Consider the following 20,531-nt stretch of genomic DNA (forward strand, 5'->3'; position numbering starts at 1 on the left):
CAGACTCTCGCCGCTTCCCGCAAGGCCGCAAGCGCATTGATAGACCTACATGAATGCACTTGGGGTAAAAACAATATGGCATTTGCGAATTGCTTGCGTTCTCGTTTTTACGTTCAGGTTTCCTTTGGGACACTAGCATTGTTTTGTAAATTAGGTGAAGACGTACCATTCAGGCGCTTCAGTCAGTGTTAACAAATAGAATGTGGTACGTAAATATCCAGAACACTTTGAATCGTTGGACAAAAATTCCCATTTAACGTTACATGTTGGAAGCGTCGAGGTGTTAACCTCGATGGTCATTTTTAACCAGAAACCGACCACATAAATGGCAAGTCCGTGCACGCAGGGAAACGCAGACTGGTTCGTGCGCATTGATTGACCTCCGTAACCACTGCGATGTCCCATGTCTAGCCATCGATAGAGGACTGCATCCATCTCAGTAGCATTCATCTCTTCGAGCACTAGTTTCCACGCCATCGCAGTAGACAGCAACTAAGATGCAAACAGTGCAAAGCGCTGTGGTCGTCGCCGCCAATGTCGTCCTTCCTGGCTCCGGCGCTCTTGTCAACAGCGCGTTTGAGCTTTCCAAGGTCATTTTCCAGATTGGTAAGGTGCTCAGCGGGATGGAGGGAAAGGCTTCGTCGATCAAGACGCAGCAGGAAAACATCAAAGAAGACGTGGAGGAGTTCCGCTGGGCCCTCGACATGTTGAAGCGCGTCAAGAACCAGACCAAACTCACGGACGGACTGCAGAAACTCATCACGAGGCTCGAAACCGAGATCAAAACGTAAGATCGTGTCGTGGACAAGTTTTCCAAGAAGAACATCCTCAAGCAGCTCGTGTTTCACCAGGAAGTGGACAACGCGAGCGCGAATGCAAAGAAAACCAAAGAAAAACTGGTGGAGCGTCTCACTACAGAATGCTCCATTGATGGGAGCGTCACCTACCGTAGCGCCGGCCAGGTCGAGGATCGAGCCAAGCGGTACATGAACCTTGTCGACTCTCCTGAAGCAATGGCAGCCATGAGCGACCCGGACAACCAGAAGGAAATACTCGCAACTATCTCTCGCATGGGACGTCGCGATGACGCCACAATGCAGGACTCCAAAATCGCTAAGGACCGCGTTGTCAGCGTTGTGAAGGAAAAACTGTGGGCGAGCTCGAGTCGCCCCGTTCGAACCGAGATCAGCAACCTCCCAGACTGGTACATGACGGAGGACGAAGTCGACATCGATATGTCAATGATCATTGGATTTGGTGGGGACGCTAAGGTATACCAAGGAATGCTGCGAGATGGCACTCTCATGGCGGTCAAAATCTTCGACGATAACGTGAAGTCAGACACGACAAAACGGAAGTTCTTCTACACGACGAATCTATGGGAGCGGATAAGCCGCTACGACAATATTTGCCGCCTTCGTGGTGCCTGCTATTTCACGGCGACACCTTTTGTCCTAATGGACTATTGCGACAACGGGCCTCTAGATAAATTTCTACGACATGATGAGATCAATCGCTACAAACTCAGTCTCGATGTGCTCGCACAAGCTGCCCAAGCGGTCGCCAAGATGCATTCGGTCGGCATCGTCCACGGGGACTTGAAGTGCGACAATATTCTGGTTTCGGAGAACGCCCAGGCAAAACTTTGCGATTTCGATCGCAGCTTCGACTGGAGTGCAATGAAGGATCGGCGCCTCGTTAATGGTACGGCAGCGGCTGCAGGGATTGAAATCACGGATGCGGTCCGCTACTTGGCACCGGAGTGTGTGAACGGAATGTTGCCGAGCACCAAATCTGACGTTTATGCTTTTGGAATGACCATCTACCACGCATTGGTTGGCGAGTCACCGTATGCCGATATTAGTAGTGACGAAGAACTACGGACATGCAAGTTGAATGGCGAACTTCCGCCTCGAGACCAGAAGTTGATGAGTGATGGCGCCTGGGCACTTATCACTCAATGCTGCAATGCTGTTCCAGATCAGCGGCCAACCATGGAAAAGGTTATGGTCGAGTTAAGATCATTGATTAGAGAGCAGTCAACAGGTAATCCGGTGGATCGCGTCGGAAACACAGACAACCTGCAAGGCATCGAAGACCTAGTTAATGCGGCGGCTGGTATCCACGGCCTTGGCCCTCACTTCGACCATGCTATCGCGAACAAGCGCGTCGCTAAAAATCAAGTGCAACCGAGTTCACCCGACGGAACACCAGTGAAGCCATCGAAGCCAAGGTCTCCAACAATTCCACGATCTTATAAACTGATTGAAGCTGTGGTTCTAGCTGTTGTGATAGTTGTAGGCACTCTTCTTGGAATAACTATCGAGTCGAGAACATCCTCGGACACTACCGGTAGTGGTTCGGCCACTTATCCACCTTTGCCATCCTCGTCGGCGAGTAGTGGTGACTCCAGCAGTGGCTCAAACTGGTCGTCTTCTTCGTCGGCAACGAACGGTGGTTCATACTGGTCTTCCTCGTCAGCAAGTCGTGACTCGAGCGGATTATATTGGTCTTCCTGTCAGCAAGAGCAATTCGAGCAGTGGTTCATACTGGTCGGCCTCACTCGCCAGTAACAACTCGGATACTGACTCATCCGACGCGGTTGTGCACGTATCGACGATTTTAAACTCCGCTTTTTCGTCAAGCTTAACTCACGAGGGAGGAATGGCTGTGACACCAAATGGGTTATTTATCTAAGTGAAGGTAGCCGCATTCTCCAAATGACCGAAGGCAGTGGGCCTACCGTATAAGCTGGGAGTGCTGATGCGACACGTTATGTGGATGGTCCTCTCCTCGTCGCGAGGTTTTCTTCACTTGGCGTTCTTACTGTGAGCAACAATGGCGATCTCCTTATTCGTGATGGCGACAAAGTGCGCAAAATTACAGGTAGCACGGTCAGTACGATTTACACTGCTCCCTCCTCGTCGAACATACAGGGAATTGCTGTGGATTCGGGTGGAACGTGTACGTCACCGAGTTCAATAATGGTATAATAACCAAGATTACCTCGAACGGTGTCTCTACCTTCAGTAGCAGCCTATCGATTCCCGCGGGCATTGCGATCGATTCATCAGACAACATTTACGTCTCGGATAATCATCGAGTGGTTAGTTTCACCTTTAACGGTACAATGTCCGTGCTGGCCGGGTACCGGTACTGGGTAAGCGGATATGCGGATGGTTATGGTAACGCTGTGCTTTTTAAGAACCCACGCTCTCTGGCTGTTGGTTCCGATGGACATCTGTACGTGGCAGACGTGTATCCGCAAAGTTAGCCTTACCACCAAAGAGGTTACAACGTATGCTGGCACTTGCACGTCCAGCGGCGCCACAGACGGTGTCGCTACGAGTGCCTCGTTCCAGCGAATCTGGGCAACTACAGTCGCCACTAGCAATCTCGTTTACGAGCGCGACAGCATGTCAGCGTCCGATCAACACGTGCGCAAGATTTACGGATCAAATTTATCCTCTTCAAGTACTGACTCGAGTATTAGCTCACGTCTATTCTCTTCATCTTCCAGTAAGAGTTCAAGCGCCGATTCTTCCGGATTGAGTGTGCAAGTATCGATACGCGTGGGTTCTGGCTCGTACTTAACAACCGACGGGGGAATCGCTATGGCACCAAACGGAGCTATTTTCTTGAGCGATGGTAGCCGCATCCTCCAAATGAGCGATGACAGTGAACCTACCTTATACGCTGGTAGTGGTGATAATATGAAGTACGTGGATGGCGCTCTGCTAGACGCGAGATTTTATTCAATTAGCGCCCTTGTTGTGAGCAGCAGCGGCGATCTCTTCGCTTGTGACTATTACAAAGTGCGCAAAATTTCCGGAAACGCGGTCAGTACGCTCTACACGGATCCGTCCCCATTGAGTTTTCACGGGATTGCTGCAGATTCTAGCAGAAACCTGTACGTCACGGATTACTACAATGGCAAGATAACCACGATTACCTCGACGGGCGTGTCCAGCACATTCAGCACCAGTCTATCCAACCCTGCTGGCATTGTGATCGATTCAGCTGACAACATTTACGCCAAGGATAACAATCGGGTGATTAAATTTACGTCGGGCGGTGTGATGACTGTGCTGGCCGGATCCACCTCAAGCGGACTTGTCGATGGCACTGGTACTAGTGCACGATTTAAGACCCCCGATTCTCTGGTAATTGGTTCAGATGGTTATCTGTACATTGCAGACAGAGTAAACTAATGCATCCGCAGACTAAGTCTTATTACCAAGGAGGTCACTACGTACGTCGCGAGCGGCCCGTTTAACTCGATCTGGGGGATTGCAGAAGCCGCTGATAATGTCCTTTACGTGCGCGACCGGTATTCCGCGGCCGACCAACGCGTGCTCAAGGTTTTCACAGCATAGGACACCAGGAGCGCGATTTCCGATGGGCATGCTGGCAGGACGAACACGAAGTCAGAGTTGATACTACGGTAGCTTCGCTCACATATAGGGAGGAACTCCCGAATACATTAATTCAACGCTATTATTTTACAATGTCTTGTTTTCAATTTTGTATTCCCAAACAGCAAACAAGAACCCGAGAAATCGCCATCGGCTCATGCTTAGAAACAGCAGCAGATCATCCTACCGATTGGAATTGTTGCTACCATTCGCAGGGCAGCGTAAAACACATCTCTGCAGGCTGTATCTAGCTCTATTATTGATACAGCTCAGCAAGCTTCCCACCGGTTGATAAGCATGACGCTCCACCGAAATTGTAACGGGGTAGAATCAAGTGTACCCATTACATGAAGAGTGACGGGTGTCACTCTCCCCAGTACATGGTACATGGTACCAGTAGCTCCGCCAGCCAACCATTTGAGTTTGTGTGGGCTTTTGTATAGTTAACTTGTAGTTTGTATTACGACCAAGTTAACCTCTACCAAAATACAGTCAGTCTTATAACCTACTCCTTTGTAGCAAACCGTTCCCTTTGAGGCCGGGAACTGGTGAACTGCTGTTCACCTGGATAGTAATATCCGCACGCACTTCCTCTGGCTGTGTGACCCCGTCACACTTGGTAGCACTTGTAGTCAATCCTACGCCTACGCGGGTAGATTGGTCTACCTGAATCCTCGGTGGCTCAGGTCTGTGAGCCACGATGGACCGAAGTGAGTTTCCTCACTTGACTGACTCGCAGTTCGAGTCGGTGCGGAAGATGGCGGGCATCTTCGGAAGAGATGCCCTCCGGAGCTTGGCGGCGGCGACGCCAGCCGAGCAGGTCGAGCCGGTGAGCGCGTTTGACATGTACGAACGCGGGCTCATCGCTCATGTGCAGGGAAACCTGCTGGCTCAGATGAGTGAGCCCAAACGGGTGCAGCCTAAGCCTCTACGGCTAGCTGTGCCTCCGTTCGAAGGGAAGCAAGGTGAGAACCTTCACTTCTGGATCCGGGAGACCGAGATCGCAATGAGCCCAGGTCTCATCTCGGCCGAGAACCTTCGAGTCGCCTTCGCGCTCTCCAATCTTTGCGGACGTGCCAGGACTTGGGCGTATACGCGCGAAGCGATGTCGCCTGGATGTTTCACATCCTGGGCTCAGCTGTGTGAGCAGCCTTGAGCCGCTTTTCTCCCGGCGAACAACGAGTTCCGCCAGCGCTCGCGCTTCCTTGCCTGCAAACAAGGGGAGCGCGAGCTGTACGCGTACGTACAGGAGATGCGCACGTTGGCAACCTCGCTGGTGGGGAACCCACTGTCGGAAGACGTCAAGATGACAGTCTTCGTGGACGGCCTGAAGGTCGGTCCTGCGCGCACGCAGTTGTTCAGCGTGCGCACCGCCACAATGGAGGAGGCGATCCAAGTCGCCCTCCAGGAAGAGTACAGCCACAAGCAGGCTGGTGCTCTGGCTGTTGTACAGCCTGTGGTCGCTGACAGCGAACCAGAACCCATGGATCTGAGTTCGGCTGAGCAGTACTCAGCCCGCTGCTACGGCTGCGGCGGACTAGGACACTATCAACGAGTCTGCCCATCGCCTGGGTCTGGGAAGAAGACCTACCCGAAGACCAGAGGGTCAAGGGGGCGCCGACGCCATGCACCGTCAGGTGCTCAAGGGGGACACAACCACCAGTAAGGACGAGGGCCTTGCTGGGGTTGGCCCGAGTCTTTGTGATGGGTGTACGGAAGGCGTACACCACAGAGATCCGGGGTTCCTTGCGAGCACTGACGCTCGCATTGGTGAAGGACAACGGTGGGTTGTCGGTAGTACACGTGAGTGTGCGGGGGTAATGGTATCCCTAGACATGATTGAGTCTGGGACGTCGCGTGGATGTTCGCACGTCGCCAGATGTGTCGGTTGGAATAACGACACAAGTGCTGAGACTCTGCGAGAGAGTCTAAGCACAAGGTCAGGTCTCATTGACTGAGGCTGGGCCGAAGAAGAACCTTGGGGTCCGCTGTGACCCTGGCTGCCGCACTCGAGGGCGCTGACAGCAATGGAACCGCACATGGTCCCGGACATGGAACCGTACATCGTCCCGGACATCGTGCCGAAGCCGGCCCTGGGCATGGAACCGTATATGCCCTCGGCTTGAGCAAGTATGACTTGGCCCTGAGTGCGCCGTGCCAGCTGCACAGGCTCTCGGTCGAGTAGCGCGACAACGCCTTGAGGCTAAGTTGGCCCTCTGTGTCTGACAGAGCATTGGTGAGTCATGTTCCCACCTCTGGACAGACACAAGGGCGTCCGATGGGACCGCCAGGGCGCTGGATGCGTCCGACAAGACGACGAAGAAGAAGGGAGGCATCATTCACATGCTGATCTCCATGAAGAAAGTGTAGTGTATCTGCAACCGAGGGCTGTTATGCCTGGCATGTGGAGCTGCCTCAACAAGCAACTCCAGTGCTGAGAGTCATTGCTCGGCATGAGCATTGACAAGGGTGGTGTTCGATGACACCACCAGGTGGGTAACCAAGGACCACTGACTAGCGGGTAACTTAGTTCCGCACAGAGCATGTAATGCTGAGGAGGCCGCTCAAGGCACCTCCGGCGTGGGTAACCAAGTACCACGGACGGTCGCCGAGACCTTAACTGAAGAGGAACGCGCTGCACGCGCTTCCTGTGTGGGTAACCAAGTACCACACCCGGTCGTCCAGACCATAACTGAAGAGGAAGGTGCTGCAGGCACTTCCTGTGTGGGTAACCCAGTTCCACACCAGGTCACTCAGACCTAAACTGATGAGGAAGGTGCACGATGCACTTCCTGTGTGGGTAACATAGTTCCACACGCGTCACTCAGACGGTAACGGGTTGTGAAGCCACATGATGCGCTTCCTGTGTGGGTAACGTAGTTCCACACGATGCCGTAAGGCTCCGCATGAGCCGGAAGGAGTCGCTCGAAGCGACTTCAGCGTGAGTAACTTAGTTCCACGCACGGTCAGTATGACCAAGACTAGTGGTCAGGTCACTTGGGTCTCCTCGCGTGTGGTGGATGACCACACGGAGTTTAAGAGGCTCGTGACACCGTCACGATGTCATAGCCGCACGGTCCTCTTGAAGGCGCCACGCGGCTTCGATTTTAAGCGGGGGAGGAGTGCGCGGAAGCACTTCCATCCTCCAAGGGCTTGGCACCCGGTCATCATGGATGATGTTCGACTGGGTGTCGACCAGCGCACAGAAGACGTGGCTTGGGTACACGACGCACCTGCGGCGATGCATGTTGCGTCGCCGCCGACTCGGCGAGCATGGTCGATCACGACTGGAACGTGTCTGCCGGAGGGCGACACCTCAATGACCACATGCAGGAGCATGCTCGGTCTGAAGGCGAAGGCCGCTGCGCGGCAGGGATCGTTGGTACGGTCTGTCGCGCCTAGCACTGTGCTGCGTAGGGGCAACAAGTGCCCATGACTCGGTGCCGAGATGGCTGAGTCTGAGTATGCGTGCATGCCATGCAGCTACTCTGAATGCAGGACAAGCCGTACGCTGTCATGGGTGTCATTGCCCGAAGACGTGGGTAACAGATAACACGTCAAGTCACGCAGACTCAAACTGCATCCAGGCTGGTAGATGCCAAGCCCTGGTCGACGATGTTGACCCAGAGCCAAAGAAGGGTAGCTGCCCGTGCCACCGGAGTCTGCTGGCACGGTGACTCGGTGCTGCAGGGCGGCGCGAGGTTAGGCGGCCGGCTGGCGCCTGACCCGCCGGGGCTCAAATCGTAAGTGGGGGAGGGGATCGGAAGTGCCCTTCCTCCCGAGGTCTCTGACATGAGACTTGCTTCGTCGTAGAAGCCAGTGCAGTGGCTGCATGGTGTAGCCACTCACGAAGTATTGCACGAAGGTGCTGGACCTGATGCATCGCTGCTCAGGTCCCATGGTCATGGTGACCGATGGCCAGCAACCTTGGCAGCGGCTACTGTCGCTGCTGGGCCGAAGATGGAGCGCGCATTCGCTGCTGGAAGGGTGCCTCTGTCAGGCAAAGACATGGCAGCCAGTCTGCGGCTTGGTCCGCGGACGATGGCATGTGTACATACGCAACACCATGCCGCAGCGTGATGCTGTTGCAACACTGGACGCGGTACGTCTACCGGCCAGGTAGCCATCAGCACCACGCCAAAGCTCCAGGCTGTTGCTACGCTGGGCGCGGCACTTCTGCCGGCCAGGTAGCTATCAGTCCCAAGCATGGGTGTTGCCCACGAGGGGAGAACCCGAACGTGTTGCCTTTGCAGATATTCACAGTTGGCGCGGCACATGCCGCACCTGTAAGGCGCGAAGCTATACGCGTGCACGTGGCACATATGTTTGTGATGTAGACGCGGTGCCGTCGGACCGTGACGCTCACTGTGCGCGGGGCACTTGGTGTGCGCGAGGTACTCGCAGTGCACGCGGCACTTGCCGTGCTCGTGGCACTCGATGTGCACGAGGCACTAATGGCAGTCGTGGTACACGAGGTGCACGACGTGCCTTTGGTGTACGGGGTGGTGCCCCTGTGCACAGTCATGTCCTGGTATGGACTGTGCGTTATGCTGCATATCACGCACACTGACCTGGTGTTGGTCGCCGCGATGGATGAAGCAACCACTGGTGGTAGAGGGCAAGACACCTCACACCATGATGAAGTACCATTGCGGTACCTTGGTGTCGACGGAAGATACCTCTGCGTCGATGGCACGATGGCCATGACGCGGGGCAGGACATTGAACAAGTCCGCCGCGTTGCTCGGAATGATGAGCGGGCTGTGAGCAACAGCCGTGGTCCCCGGGACTATGACGACGATGAAGCCCGATGCTTCTTGACTTTGGTCAACGTTTGACCTCTGCCTATGAGTCGTGCCGACGAACTCAGACGACCGACACACTGCGCCGTGACGAGCGGGGTCATGTCGGACCGCTGTCATGGCCGGAGACGAGCAGCACAGCTCTCGCTATGGTTACGCTACGCGCTGACCTAAAAGGTGCCGTCCCTCGCGGGAGGCACCGCAGCACGAACGTGCCAGCGGGGCCCGTGGGCCATGCGACGCCAACTGCTGGTGGTCTACGAGGGACACCGCAAGTTTGGAGGCATATGCATCCCGTGCCGAGGCACTCTGCGCCTGCTAGCGCTGTGGATACAGCCACTAGAGGCATCGGCTTTGCGGCCAACATCGCCGAGGGCAGGGGGGTGCAGCGCGGGATGCCCGCTGCGGGCACAAGTCACTGTGGGTGTGACAATGAGGCGCGCCAGCCTTGCGGCGGCGGCGCCCGAGAATCCGACCTTTGGGTGTTCGGATTCTCTCGAAGCCGATTGGAGAATCAGATGTGATTCCAGATAAGTCGGGGGGGATGTAACGGGGTAGAATCAAGTGTACCCATTACATGAAGAGTGACGGGTGTCACTCTCCCCAGTACATGGTACATGGTACCAGTAGCTCCGCAAGCCAACCAGTTGAGTTGTGGGGGCTTTTGTATAGTTAACTTGTAGTTTGTATTACGACCAAGTTAACCTCTACCAAAATACAGTCAGTCTTATAACCTACTCCTTTGTAGCAAACCGTTCCCTTTGAGGCCGGGAACTGGTGAACTGCTGTTCACCTGGATAGTAATATCCGCACGCACTTCATCTGTGCATTGTGCTGTGTGACCCCGTCACAGAAATCGCGCACGTGCGACACCGTGGGACGCGAAAGCCGAGATGACAAACACTTTCATCGACACCGCTGCTCCCTTTGCAACAGCACTTCGACCTGCGCCGCTGACGCCGCTAGCTGGCGCCGCATTCTACAGGCCTGCGGCCTAGACCGAGCCCCGCGTTGCCTTGTGCCTCGCCACGCTCACTCACCATCTTACCCGAAGCCGTTACCGCGATCTTCCTGGTGTCGACGACCAGCGTCACACGGACTACCTTAGTCCAACTAACTAGAACGTCACACAATCTTCTTTTTTTTTGCTTACTGCTGCGATAGATCCGGAGAACTTTCTTGCAAGCTATCACTGATGGTCTCCAAAAAATGGTCGTTACAATTTTTCTTCTGCATAATGGTGTTCATCCTGAGATGAAAGTCCCAGACAGAAAGCCGGTTCAGGCCCGTTGACGCACCGAAAAAAAACATGGACACAATCTCATTCTGTCCGCGAATGTTCCATCGCATCGTTCTTCTGTAGTTTGCTTGGGATTTGGCTTGGGGAGTAAGTTACGGGTATTTTTTTAAACAGCTTCATTTTGATTGCCGGCTAACCACATCTGACAATCGACTATCCAAATAACCACATTTTGCGTGCCAACTAGCTACACTGGAGCAGCAAACTTCGTCTCTCTCGCTACCGACGTTCATAGCAGTTCGTGTACCCGCCGAAAACTCAATCGTGACGTTTGCGGCTCATTTCATCAACTGAGCTACCCCACAACACTGACGTTGTTTTGCACTCTGACAAACTATGAGCTGGGACCTAACGCGTTCAACTGCTACAACGATCTCCTTCACCGGTCATTCTTGTATCTTAAAAACACATTTCACCTAAAAGCCGAAGGTCTGATCCACAACTGGCAGTTGCACGCAGATCTCAAGCAAAGTTTGTATTGATTATTTTTTGTATAAACTTTTGAGGCGGGAAAAGCTATTATAGGGAGCACCGAAAGCGGAGCACCGGAGCAGAGAAAGACCGTGCATACGATGGCAGTAACACCACATGAATGATTTGACTTCAACTTGACCAGCATAAGGCTTCAATGCACAGCGCGAGATATTTACGGGTGAGCACTCCTCCGACTATGGGAGTCTTGGCGGATATAGATATCAATAATTTTAGACTCGGAGACAACCAACGCCTTGCTTTAGAATGCATCTTCGCGCACTCGCCACAACATACCCCCCCCTTCATCTTGTCGCTACCACTACCAATGGAAGCCGTGGCTACAGGCGTGCCGTGAACCGACCCGCCACCACCACTCGAAGCCAGGGCTACAGGCATAACGCGAACCGATCCTCCACCACCGCTAACGGCCATGGCTACAGGCGTGCCGCGAACGTTTATCCTCGATCCTCCACCCCCACTTGAATATTCTACTGAAAGAGAGGCGGAGGCTGCCATTCATGCTTGGATCCGCGCCCACGGGTACAACGGTTAGCTCCGATCGCGAGCTGTCCTGCACGAACGCCTCCGACACTGTTTTCCCGATGTCGGATAAGTTTGTGTGTCTTTGGCACATCCGGCGCAATGTTCTAGCTCAAGCAAAAAAGACGATAGGGGAAGTAGCTGTTCGAAACGCTGTCGCTATGGAGAAGAAGAAAACGAACTTGCTGGCGGGCGCCTCCACGCATCATAGAGCCTGCATCCCTCCGCAGTGGACAACAACAAACCCAACATGACCCCCACCTAGTCGGATACGGCATTCACAGTACACGCCGCAAGCCTTCCAGATTCGAAAAATTTGAGCAAGACCAAGCAGCCGCAACAAGAACGCCAGCGCAACTATCGTCCTTTCAAGTTCTTCTCGACTGCGATGATACCGAGTTCCAGCAGGTATTCTGTCCGCCCTGTACGTGGGGTTATGCCGGACTGCGAGCACTAGACGAATGACCGCCTTGACTTTAAGGTGCACTTTGATCTGTATTCTAAAATACATACACGTATCTTTATCGATCTTGCGTTGAAGTCAAATCATTCATGTGGTGTTACTGCCATCGTATGCACGGTCTTTCTCTGCTCCGGTGCTCCACTTTCGGTGCTCCCTAGCTTTTCCCTTTTGAGGCGAACTACCGGGCAGATGCTGCGGCTCAGTGGTTAGAAACACAACTAATAATATAGGGTTTTCGTCTTTCGAAAATGATCGTATCTTAGCTTCCAACAGCACGGTATCGCGTGTGCACCTTGGCCAGCTCGTTGTCCGAGCGATCAAACGCCTGGTATAATAAGCACCACCGCGAGCGATTCCTATTCTCTAAGTAGATATTGTAAAGTGGGTGGCAGATTCATAGTTCATACGTAGAGCTTGATAAATCTTTCATTCGTGTCGCCCCCATGCAGCGCTTGGTGCAGATGCTCTAACGCCACTGGCATGCTAGTTCAAAATACAAGACACTAACTCACAGTTAGCTAACTAACATCGATAGCCACAACATGTCAGCGTTAGGGAGTAGGGAAATGCTAAAGCCACGAGACAAAACTACTAGAGACCCGTGACAGTACCACTAATCCGGTACAACCAATCTGATGCAGTAGGTAGCTGCAGTTTAGGCCCTGGCAATCACCATCTGCCGAGTACTAGAGCCCCAAGACAGACGTGTAGTACCTGACGTACTAGGGCCCCGAGACGGACATGAAGTACATCAACTACCAGAACCAGTGATTAAGTAGGATTCGCGAAAGCGATGCTAAGAATATGCGTTGGTGCATCTTCCGATTTATTCTTATCACCGACCCCACTGCTCATCCCTAGCTGCCACTTACCTGCTTCGCGCCCTCCTCGACCAGCCGCTGCCCCTGAAGCCTCCTCCAAACGACACCCCAACTTCGACTACTACTCCGTCAGCCTCTTCTTCGCAAAACTACTACTCAACCGCGAGTACGAGGTGGCTATCACTGGGCTGGTAATGGAGGCCCGCCAACGCCTTCCTAGTGTTGCTGCGTTGATCAAGAAGAATGGAGAGCAGCAATTGCGGGCTGGAGACATCATTCCATACTATCATCCCATTAGTAGTAGGTGGCAGCACATTACACCGGCAGTTTTTTATTTTCATAATTTCTTACCGTAATTAACCACCGAGAACATTCCTGAAACCTTCTTTCGGGACAGCAGCGATTTCAACGACGCGACCTCTCAACCACCTGAGAGCTTGAGAAGGCGTCTGTTAGCGAGCGGGCAGCCGCGCGACCCTGTAGACGTGCAGGATCGCACATGCGAGGGTAAGACGAAACTCCTAATAATTACTGGCACATTACGACGTCATTTTCAGAAATAATTTATTTTTTTCAAAAAAATAAGAGGCTATACCATACATACATCATGTCGAACACACTAACTTTCGGAAAATACAAAGGTCAATCCATTGAGGATGTATTCAAGAATGATCCTGGATACTGTCGATGGATGCACAACCAACCAAGCCTTAACATTAGTGAGGATATCAAGATTTTCCTTCACTCCAAGTTTCTCAGCAACGATAATTCATATATGATGACATGGGGGAAGTATCGGGGTAAGACTCTCAAGCAGATTAGCCGAATGGATCCCGGATATATCGATTACCTACGCAAGAGCGAATTCGTGATTGAGAAGTGTCCTAAGCTACTCAAGGAGCTTAACTAAGAAAAAAATATTTTTTTTTGTTAGCTAAAATGGGGTCTACAACCTATGCGGTTGAGAATTCTAAAATTTCGCCGGTTAGTCTATCGAACGTTAGTTCCTGTTCGCTGATCACGAGGACCAACAGATTTACGCCTTGACATCCAGCGTTGGTACCCTGAATCTGAATGGCTTGAGGTACATCACGCTCAGTCAGACGACTAACGTCAGCGATAAGGACACGGTTAGTTAGCGACCACGTCTGATAGTCAAGGAGACCATTAACTAATTCAGGTGTTAGATTACCATTGATCGAAGAGATCTTAGCCAACTCATTGTGGAAGTGATGGAAGTCATAATCATGGCTAATGTCGAACACCTGAGTAGAACCAATGCGCACGTTGAAGTTGCGAATCGAACTACCTGGGTGGAGTGTCCATGGAGAACTATCGAACGGAGATTGGAATTCCTGAACAGTAGCAGAAGCGAAATTACCAGTCTGTTCAGCAAAAGGGAGTACAACTACGTATTTCGCATTCATAACACTTGCCGATAGCTGTAGATCAAAGGAAGCGTTATGCTGAGTCGATTGCTTTCCAATACCAGCCCGCTGATAGAACCACTGAGCGTAGCAACCGTTGTAGCGAACCTTCTTAACCGGCTTAGAAATGATAGCCTGAGGATTCTCAAGATGTACAAACGGTACATACAGGCGAGCCGTAGTGAAAGGCATATACGTTCCATCGATAGTAGGTTCAAGAGCATTGACTACAGCGCCCCAAGAGATACTGAATCCGGCAGAAGCAGCAAGCACTCCAGCCATGGGATAACCACTGGAAGAGGCACCGACCATTACAGGACATACATTGCCCGAAGCAAGGGTAGTAGAAGTTAGAGACATACCCTTTGTAGAATCTACAGCGATAGTAGAAGTTCCCTGATTGACGCGGAAACGGAGACGAATCTGGGGATTAGCCATTAAATCAAGTTCCTTGAAGATAGGATGGAGATCGGATAGCTTGATCTTGAGCATGTAGTTCCATGTACCCATGATTGCGTTAGCAGTGGCAGCACCAGCTCCAAATGCACCACGAGCCGTTTGGTTAGCAATGGTGGTAGAAGCAGCAGCTCCACCCACCGAAGGCCACGTCGAAGAGAAATCAACGCCAGCAGTAGGAGGGTTCGACAACAGACGCTTTACGAGACCGTCATTAGCAATTGTTGCTCCTCCAGCAGAAGTAGAAGTGGTGAAAGTTGAAGAAAAGGCAGCAGTGTTTGAATAGCCATCGCCGTTGAGGGAATTAGTTCCAGAGCTGTACGAGACGGACTGAGCAGCATCGGGGAACAAGAACGATTCCGCTCCATGCTTCTCTACATACTGAGGACTGTATCCAGTCTGAGCGCGAACGTTGTTCCAAAAGAGCTTGTAGTCGGCCATCGATACGATGGTCTTACCATTTAGTTCAAGACTCAGGCTATCGATGACATTCCAGTTGCCACACTTTAGAGTAGCGCAGAAGCGGTTAGCAGGTAGAGTCTGACCAGTAGCACCATTCTTCATCGATACTTTGTATGGAAGCATAATGTAGGCATCACGGAGGCTCGCAAACCCTTCTGATCCATTCAGTTGAGCTGTTGCGTCAATAGTGATGACACCATTTTGATACGATCCCTGGTTGAGATCGATAACAAACGGTACACGCTTGCCTGATGATACCTTGATCTCCGGGTCGCTCTTGAGCGAGCTCTGGTACAAATATTGGTCGGATAATTGAGTTTCACTCATCGTTGAGATTCTATATGGGTGTAATATACTTTCTCAAAATTAATTATTATGGAGTTCATTAAACCAATCACATCTGATCATGACCTCATTGAACTTGCGAAAAAAAATGAATATACATCTTGATGATATTTTTGAGTCAAGTGAGATAACAAAGCGGCTCCCAAAGAAAGGATCATATCTGATTTTGTTGAGGCAACCTAATATGGATGTAGGACATTGGACATGTGTTCATGATGGGGAGTATTTCGATAGTATGGGTGAGGCAGCCCCAACAAAGTATGGAGTCGGTAAATACAATCCAAAGCAATACCAAGGTACGTATGGTGATTATTGTGGGATATGGTGCATGCTGTGGCTCTATTCGAAACAATATCGTAAGCCAGATGTATTCAAAAATATGAAAGATTTAAATTTAACTATTCTTTAATTCAACGTATATAGCAAACATGTACCGCGAACTAACTATTTCAAGCGATATTCCTGCCCGAAAACTTAGCAAAGCTTTCAAGACCGGTAAGCTTAGTCTTACATCAAACGAACTCAAGGGTAGCGGCTCTGTTATCCACCTTCATCCGACGTCTTATGAGAAAGCTATTAAGGCTCGTAAGGCTGGACGCGGTGTCAGACTTGACATTACCAAGCACGAAGTAAAGAAGGGATACAAGAGGGCTCAAGGAGGTTCTATTTGGTCCAAGGTGTGGGGAGGGATCAAGTCTGCTTTCAAATTCGCTAAAGATTCGGGAATCTTGAGCAAAGCCGTTGATGCTGCCGTTCCTGCGTTAGCAACGTATGCCGGTCAGCCAACGGCTGCCATCCCCGCGCGAGCTGCAATTAAGTCTCTAACAGGAATCGGTATTTACGACTCCAATAGCGACAAGGAGGGAGGACGTGTATCGATGGCTGACGTAAAGAAGGCTGCTAAGAATGCTCTTGGATATGCCAAACGTAGAGGAATCATCACTGATGCGGTCGATGCAGGAGAGAAGTTCCTACTATCAAAAGCTACCAAGCCTGAACATGAGGATCTAATCAGATCTATGCGAAAGGAGGTTCGTCGTCATTATGGAGTAGGAGTAGCAAAGAAACGCCCAGCGAAGGGTTCGGCGGAGATGAAGGAGCGAATGGCAAAGCTACGTGCTATGCGAAAGAAGGGTAAGTCTGGAGGTTCTTTTACATTGTAAAAAAATTATCGAAGATTTATTTTTTTGGACGGATCAAGAGCATAATAGATACCGAAGTATCACGGAAAATGACCTTCTTGTCATTTTGATTGTATATGCTTAGCGTAATACTGGCACGAGATCCGTTATGACAGTTCATCCACGCATACTGACTCGGTTTGTATGAAATGACCTTTCCAATAGCGGCATCGCCTCTATCAAAAGCGCTGACAATATCGCCTGAGGCTACGTATTCGTTTTTGATAAGATCGCAACGGACGATGTAGGAACTGGTTGGATGGATCTGAGGAATGATATTAGAGAGCTGAGCACTTGCAACAGTAGCTGGAGAAGCAGGATATGACCCAAGCGTCAATCCTACTACTTTTCCGAATTCAGCATTATCGATGATCAATCGAGGGACACGAGTGGTAGTCGGCAATCCACTACCGCCCGAGGAATATAGATCTGTGGTAGGTCTTGTCCATGTACCCCCAGCTGTAGGTAGCGTTGTAGGTGTAGGAGAGAAATCAAGCTGACAAGCGTAATAGACGCTGTTAGCACTCATTTTGAGGTAGAATGTATTATTCCCAGACGGATTGATGAGATAGGCCCCAGCATTGACAAGAGCCGTCTGAATGCTTCGATTGATATCGTCGTAGGAGTAGATTCCATCAGGAAGGCTTAGATTGATTGTCGATGTAGTTGCAGCGGTAGGTACTTCGATTTTGAAGGTTGTGTTCTGAAATTGCATCGAATCAATATTATACTCGGAGTTATACATTGAAATCGATTGAATAGCACATACTACATCGCGGAAGTCAGCGGCCGATCCGGGAAAAGAGTATTTCCAGGTTGAGTTGGTTCCATCCTGTACCAGATTGGTGCTATCGAGTTTGATAAAGCTGGACATATTGTTTTATATGAATGGAAGCATATTTTTTTATAAAATTAGTCCTCAATTCGAATCACTCTATCAAAGTTATACCTGATCTGACCCTTGACGGAATCTATGAAGAGCATTTGCCCCTTTCGCTCCGTAGCCTTGTTGTAGTAATAGACGATTGAACGATCATCTACTCCCTTGATATTGAAATCTTTCACAACCATCTGGAGATCACGCTTCGAATTCGCCTTTAGGATAGCTACATACTCTGAATTCAAGCGTATCATCTTATCCGTGGCAAAGTAGCTGTGGCTTAGGAATATCGTACTGAGCTTGAAGTGGCGACCTCTTGTATGGTGATGAGAGAACAAATTCTTCTGAAGTAGCTTATCGTTGCTGTAGTCATCTATGATGACGAGCTCAGGTTTATTGGAGTTGATTGGTGTATGACGAACCTGATCAACACTTGGAGGCGAATCAGGGTCGGCGAATGTGATAAAGCCATCCAGCTTGTCGCGAAGATATTCGTACAACTCCTGATGAGGATTACGGGCAATGATCGTTAGATGAGCGAATACGTGAGGAGAATGTTTGAGGATGTACATACATAGATTGTTCTTCCCACTGAACGATGGCCCCAGAACCACCATTCTAAACAACGCTTTGATGTCAAGCGCTGGAATATCACCCATCGATGCGCTTTTGAACTTTTTTGGGATTGAAGCCCCAAAATCAGGAATACCGCTCATGATTATCGTCTAATCTATATAGCTTTAGACAAAATGAGTTCTGGTTTTTCTTATCCTCAACCAACATTCACATCTTCAATCTATAACCCTGCATTCTACCTATCGTTGGATGCCAGTGGTTTTCTAACGTATGACTATGCTCAGACTCTTTATCTAAACAAGTATGACTATCGTTTGTCATACATTACCGGTATCTCTCAAGGAATTGCAACCCAAGGAGTAGCACTTGTCCCTGGCTCTGGTGGTGATATCAGCGGCCTCGGGGCAATCAGCTGTAGTAGTCTGACTGTTAATGGATCAACTATTACAAGCGCTCCATCTTACGTTTTTAGGAATTACGCCTGGTACCGCGGATCTAAAGAAAGCATTGGTACTTGATGGATCGAAGAATGTTTCAGGAATCAGTTCATTATCAGCTTCGAGTCTTACAGGCACGCTACAAACCGCGGCTCAGACGAATATTACCTCAGTAGGTACGCTGAGCAATCTCACCCTGAATACGGGTGGGACAGGTCTATTCATTCCGAATCTCAAGTTCTGGGATGGCGTTAGTGCATGGGTTAACTTCAATCATGCTTACTTTCTTAACGTTATCGAGGGAGGAGCTTCCCCCAGTACCGCTGTCGTACTCAGTAGTACAAAGGATTACTCTGGAATTCGAGATCTAACAATATCGCGCAATTTTATAGCTTCAACTTCAATATCATCACCAACGCTGACATGTGATACGATTTCGAAAAGCGGCACTCAAACGATGAATGCAACTACCCTCAACATAAATCCTACCACTCTTCAAATCAAAGGAATAACCCTGAATGCTACTGGAGCGGAGCTGAACAAGCTTTCCGGATGTACAGCAACTACAAGCGAGTTGAATTATTTGGATTTGACTACTGGGGCAGGAACGGCTGAAGCATTGAAGGCACTCGTTCTAGACTCTAATAGCGCGTTGACAACAGGTATCACATCACTAACTTCGACCAATCTGATCTCAACGACGACCACTCAATGCCAAATTGCTGCTGGTACTTCATTTACATCGACAACGCGTGCGTCTGATTTCAACCTCATTATCCGAAATCAATCTAACACGGTTGGGGCTCAGGCTGGATTATCGTTCGTGATTGAAGGTACTAGTGATATGACTACGTATACACCATCTGTCAATCTATATTGTACCAGAACAGCTACTGCCGCTCAATATTCGATGGCCGATTTTGCAATTAGTACCAGAAGTGGTTCAAATGCTCTTAGTGCTATGACTGAACGCATGCGTATCACTCAACAGGGGTATATTAGATTCGGATCATCGTCATCGACCGCGAAAATTGATATTACATCAACCGCGAATTTACTAAGCGGATCGTGGCAGCGTGCAATGAGAATCGCTAATGATCAGGCAACGCCTATCGAATTCGAAGTTCAAATTTTCAATGATGTTGCTGGAGGTAGCAATGGAGTAGCTTTAGGGACCACTACAAGCGATCCTCTTAGGTTCATGGTTGGTAATACTACCAAAGCATATCTCAACGACTCTGGACGGTTGGGAGTTGGAAACACAAGCCCCGAAGCGACCATCCACAGTGGAGGAGAGGTATGGGCAAACAACTTCATGCATATCAAGGGTAATGGAGATGGTTTCGCTCGTTAACGATTCAATTGGAGCCAGACTGACTACCCAGCGATCGGAACTGACTCTACGGTCGGGGCGATCCGTCTAGGCAAATGCGATGGAAACTATAATTGGACAGCCTATGTTCCGGTGAGAGGTGGTTCATATACCAACGCATCAGATCAGAGATTGAAGAAGGATATAATCGATTTAGAATATGGAATAGATGCGGTCATGAGAATGCGACCAAAACGATTTAAAATGATTCAGGAGCAAACCTCACATGTTGGATTCATCGCGCAGGAAATGTATGAGGTTATACCGGAATCTGTTGATATCGGAGCAAACGATGATCTCAATGCTGATGGATTTCCAATCAATCCATGGGGTATAGATCTATCTAGCCTGACATCGGTTCTGTGCAAAGCGATTCAGCAGCAGCAGCAACAAATCAATGAACTCAAGCAAAAATTGGACTCAATTATATAGAATGGCTCCATTCAAGTTCCGACTATCAACTCGAAAAGGCAAAAAATATGATGCTGTTTTTACTGATGGGAGGGTTGTATCTTTTGGTGCTATTAAGCGGACTGGTGAGCCTTATCAACAGTATCGAGATCGCACATCGTTGAAAGCTT

General features: G+C 50.2%; 8 protein-coding genes across 8 annotated transcripts; 5 read left to right on the forward strand and 3 right to left on the reverse strand.

The window, feature by feature from the left end:
• Nucleotides 1-1,304: 1,304 nt before the first annotated feature.
• Nucleotides 1,305-2,018, forward strand: PHYSODRAFT_470510 (hypothetical protein; the record flags this gene model as incomplete). The annotated part of the gene is made up of 1 exon (XM_009517950.1): nucleotides 1,305-2,018. A coding segment is annotated over one exon (714 nt), but the record flags the coding sequence as incomplete, so codon positions are not given.
• A 1,112-nt stretch (nucleotides 2,019-3,130) lies between these two features.
• On the forward strand, nucleotides 3,131-4,211 carry PHYSODRAFT_474561 (hypothetical protein; the record flags this gene model as incomplete). The annotated part of the gene is made up of 2 exons (XM_009517951.1): nucleotides 3,131-3,256; nucleotides 4,041-4,211. The coding sequence occupies 2 exons, from the start codon at nucleotides 3,131-3,133 to the stop codon at nucleotides 4,209-4,211; spliced, it is 297 nt and encodes a 98-aa protein (XP_009516246.1).
• A 9,210-nt stretch (nucleotides 4,212-13,421) lies between these two features.
• PHYSODRAFT_470580 (hypothetical protein) lies at nucleotides 13,422-13,724 on the forward strand (the record flags this gene model as incomplete). The annotated part of the gene is made up of 1 exon (XM_009517952.1): nucleotides 13,422-13,724. One exon carries the CDS (start codon nucleotides 13,422-13,424, stop codon nucleotides 13,722-13,724), a length of 303 nt encoding a protein of 100 aa, XP_009516247.1.
• A 43-nt stretch (nucleotides 13,725-13,767) lies between these two features.
• PHYSODRAFT_475046 (hypothetical protein) lies at nucleotides 13,768-15,486 on the reverse strand (the record flags this gene model as incomplete). Its single annotated transcript, XM_009517953.1, has 2 exons — nucleotides 13,768-14,349; nucleotides 14,398-15,486. 2 exons carry the CDS (start codon nucleotides 15,484-15,486, stop codon nucleotides 13,768-13,770), a joined length of 1,671 nt encoding a protein of 556 aa, XP_009516248.1.
• Nucleotides 15,487-15,932: 446 nt separating this feature from the next.
• On the forward strand, nucleotides 15,933-16,667 carry PHYSODRAFT_467278 (hypothetical protein; the record flags this gene model as incomplete). Its single annotated transcript, XM_009517954.1, has 1 exon — nucleotides 15,933-16,667. One exon carries the CDS (start codon nucleotides 15,933-15,935, stop codon nucleotides 16,665-16,667), a length of 735 nt encoding a protein of 244 aa, XP_009516249.1.
• Nucleotides 16,668-16,683: 16 nt separating this feature from the next.
• On the reverse strand, nucleotides 16,684-17,559 carry PHYSODRAFT_467330 (hypothetical protein; the record flags this gene model as incomplete). The annotated part of the gene is made up of 1 exon (XM_009517955.1): nucleotides 16,684-17,559. The coding sequence occupies one exon, from the start codon at nucleotides 17,557-17,559 to the stop codon at nucleotides 16,684-16,686; it is 876 nt and encodes a 291-aa protein (XP_009516250.1).
• A 38-nt stretch (nucleotides 17,560-17,597) lies between these two features.
• Nucleotides 17,598-18,281, reverse strand: PHYSODRAFT_473378 (hypothetical protein; the record flags this gene model as incomplete). The annotated part of the gene is made up of 2 exons (XM_009517956.1): nucleotides 17,598-17,951; nucleotides 17,997-18,281. The coding sequence occupies 2 exons, from the start codon at nucleotides 18,279-18,281 to the stop codon at nucleotides 17,598-17,600; spliced, it is 639 nt and encodes a 212-aa protein (XP_009516251.1).
• Nucleotides 18,282-18,314: 33 nt separating this feature from the next.
• PHYSODRAFT_433561 (hypothetical protein) lies at nucleotides 18,315-18,551 on the forward strand (the record flags this gene model as incomplete). The annotated part of the gene is made up of 1 exon (XM_009517957.1): nucleotides 18,315-18,551. A coding segment is annotated over one exon (237 nt), but the record flags the coding sequence as incomplete, so codon positions are not given.
• Nucleotides 18,552-20,531: the final 1,980 nt, after the last annotated feature.

This window comes from Phytophthora sojae, assembly GCF_000149755.1.
Source record: "Phytophthora sojae unplaced genomic scaffold PHYSOscaffold_1, whole genome shotgun sequence".
Taxonomy (NCBI): Eukaryota; Oomycota; class Peronosporomycetes; order Peronosporales; family Peronosporaceae; genus Phytophthora; species Phytophthora sojae.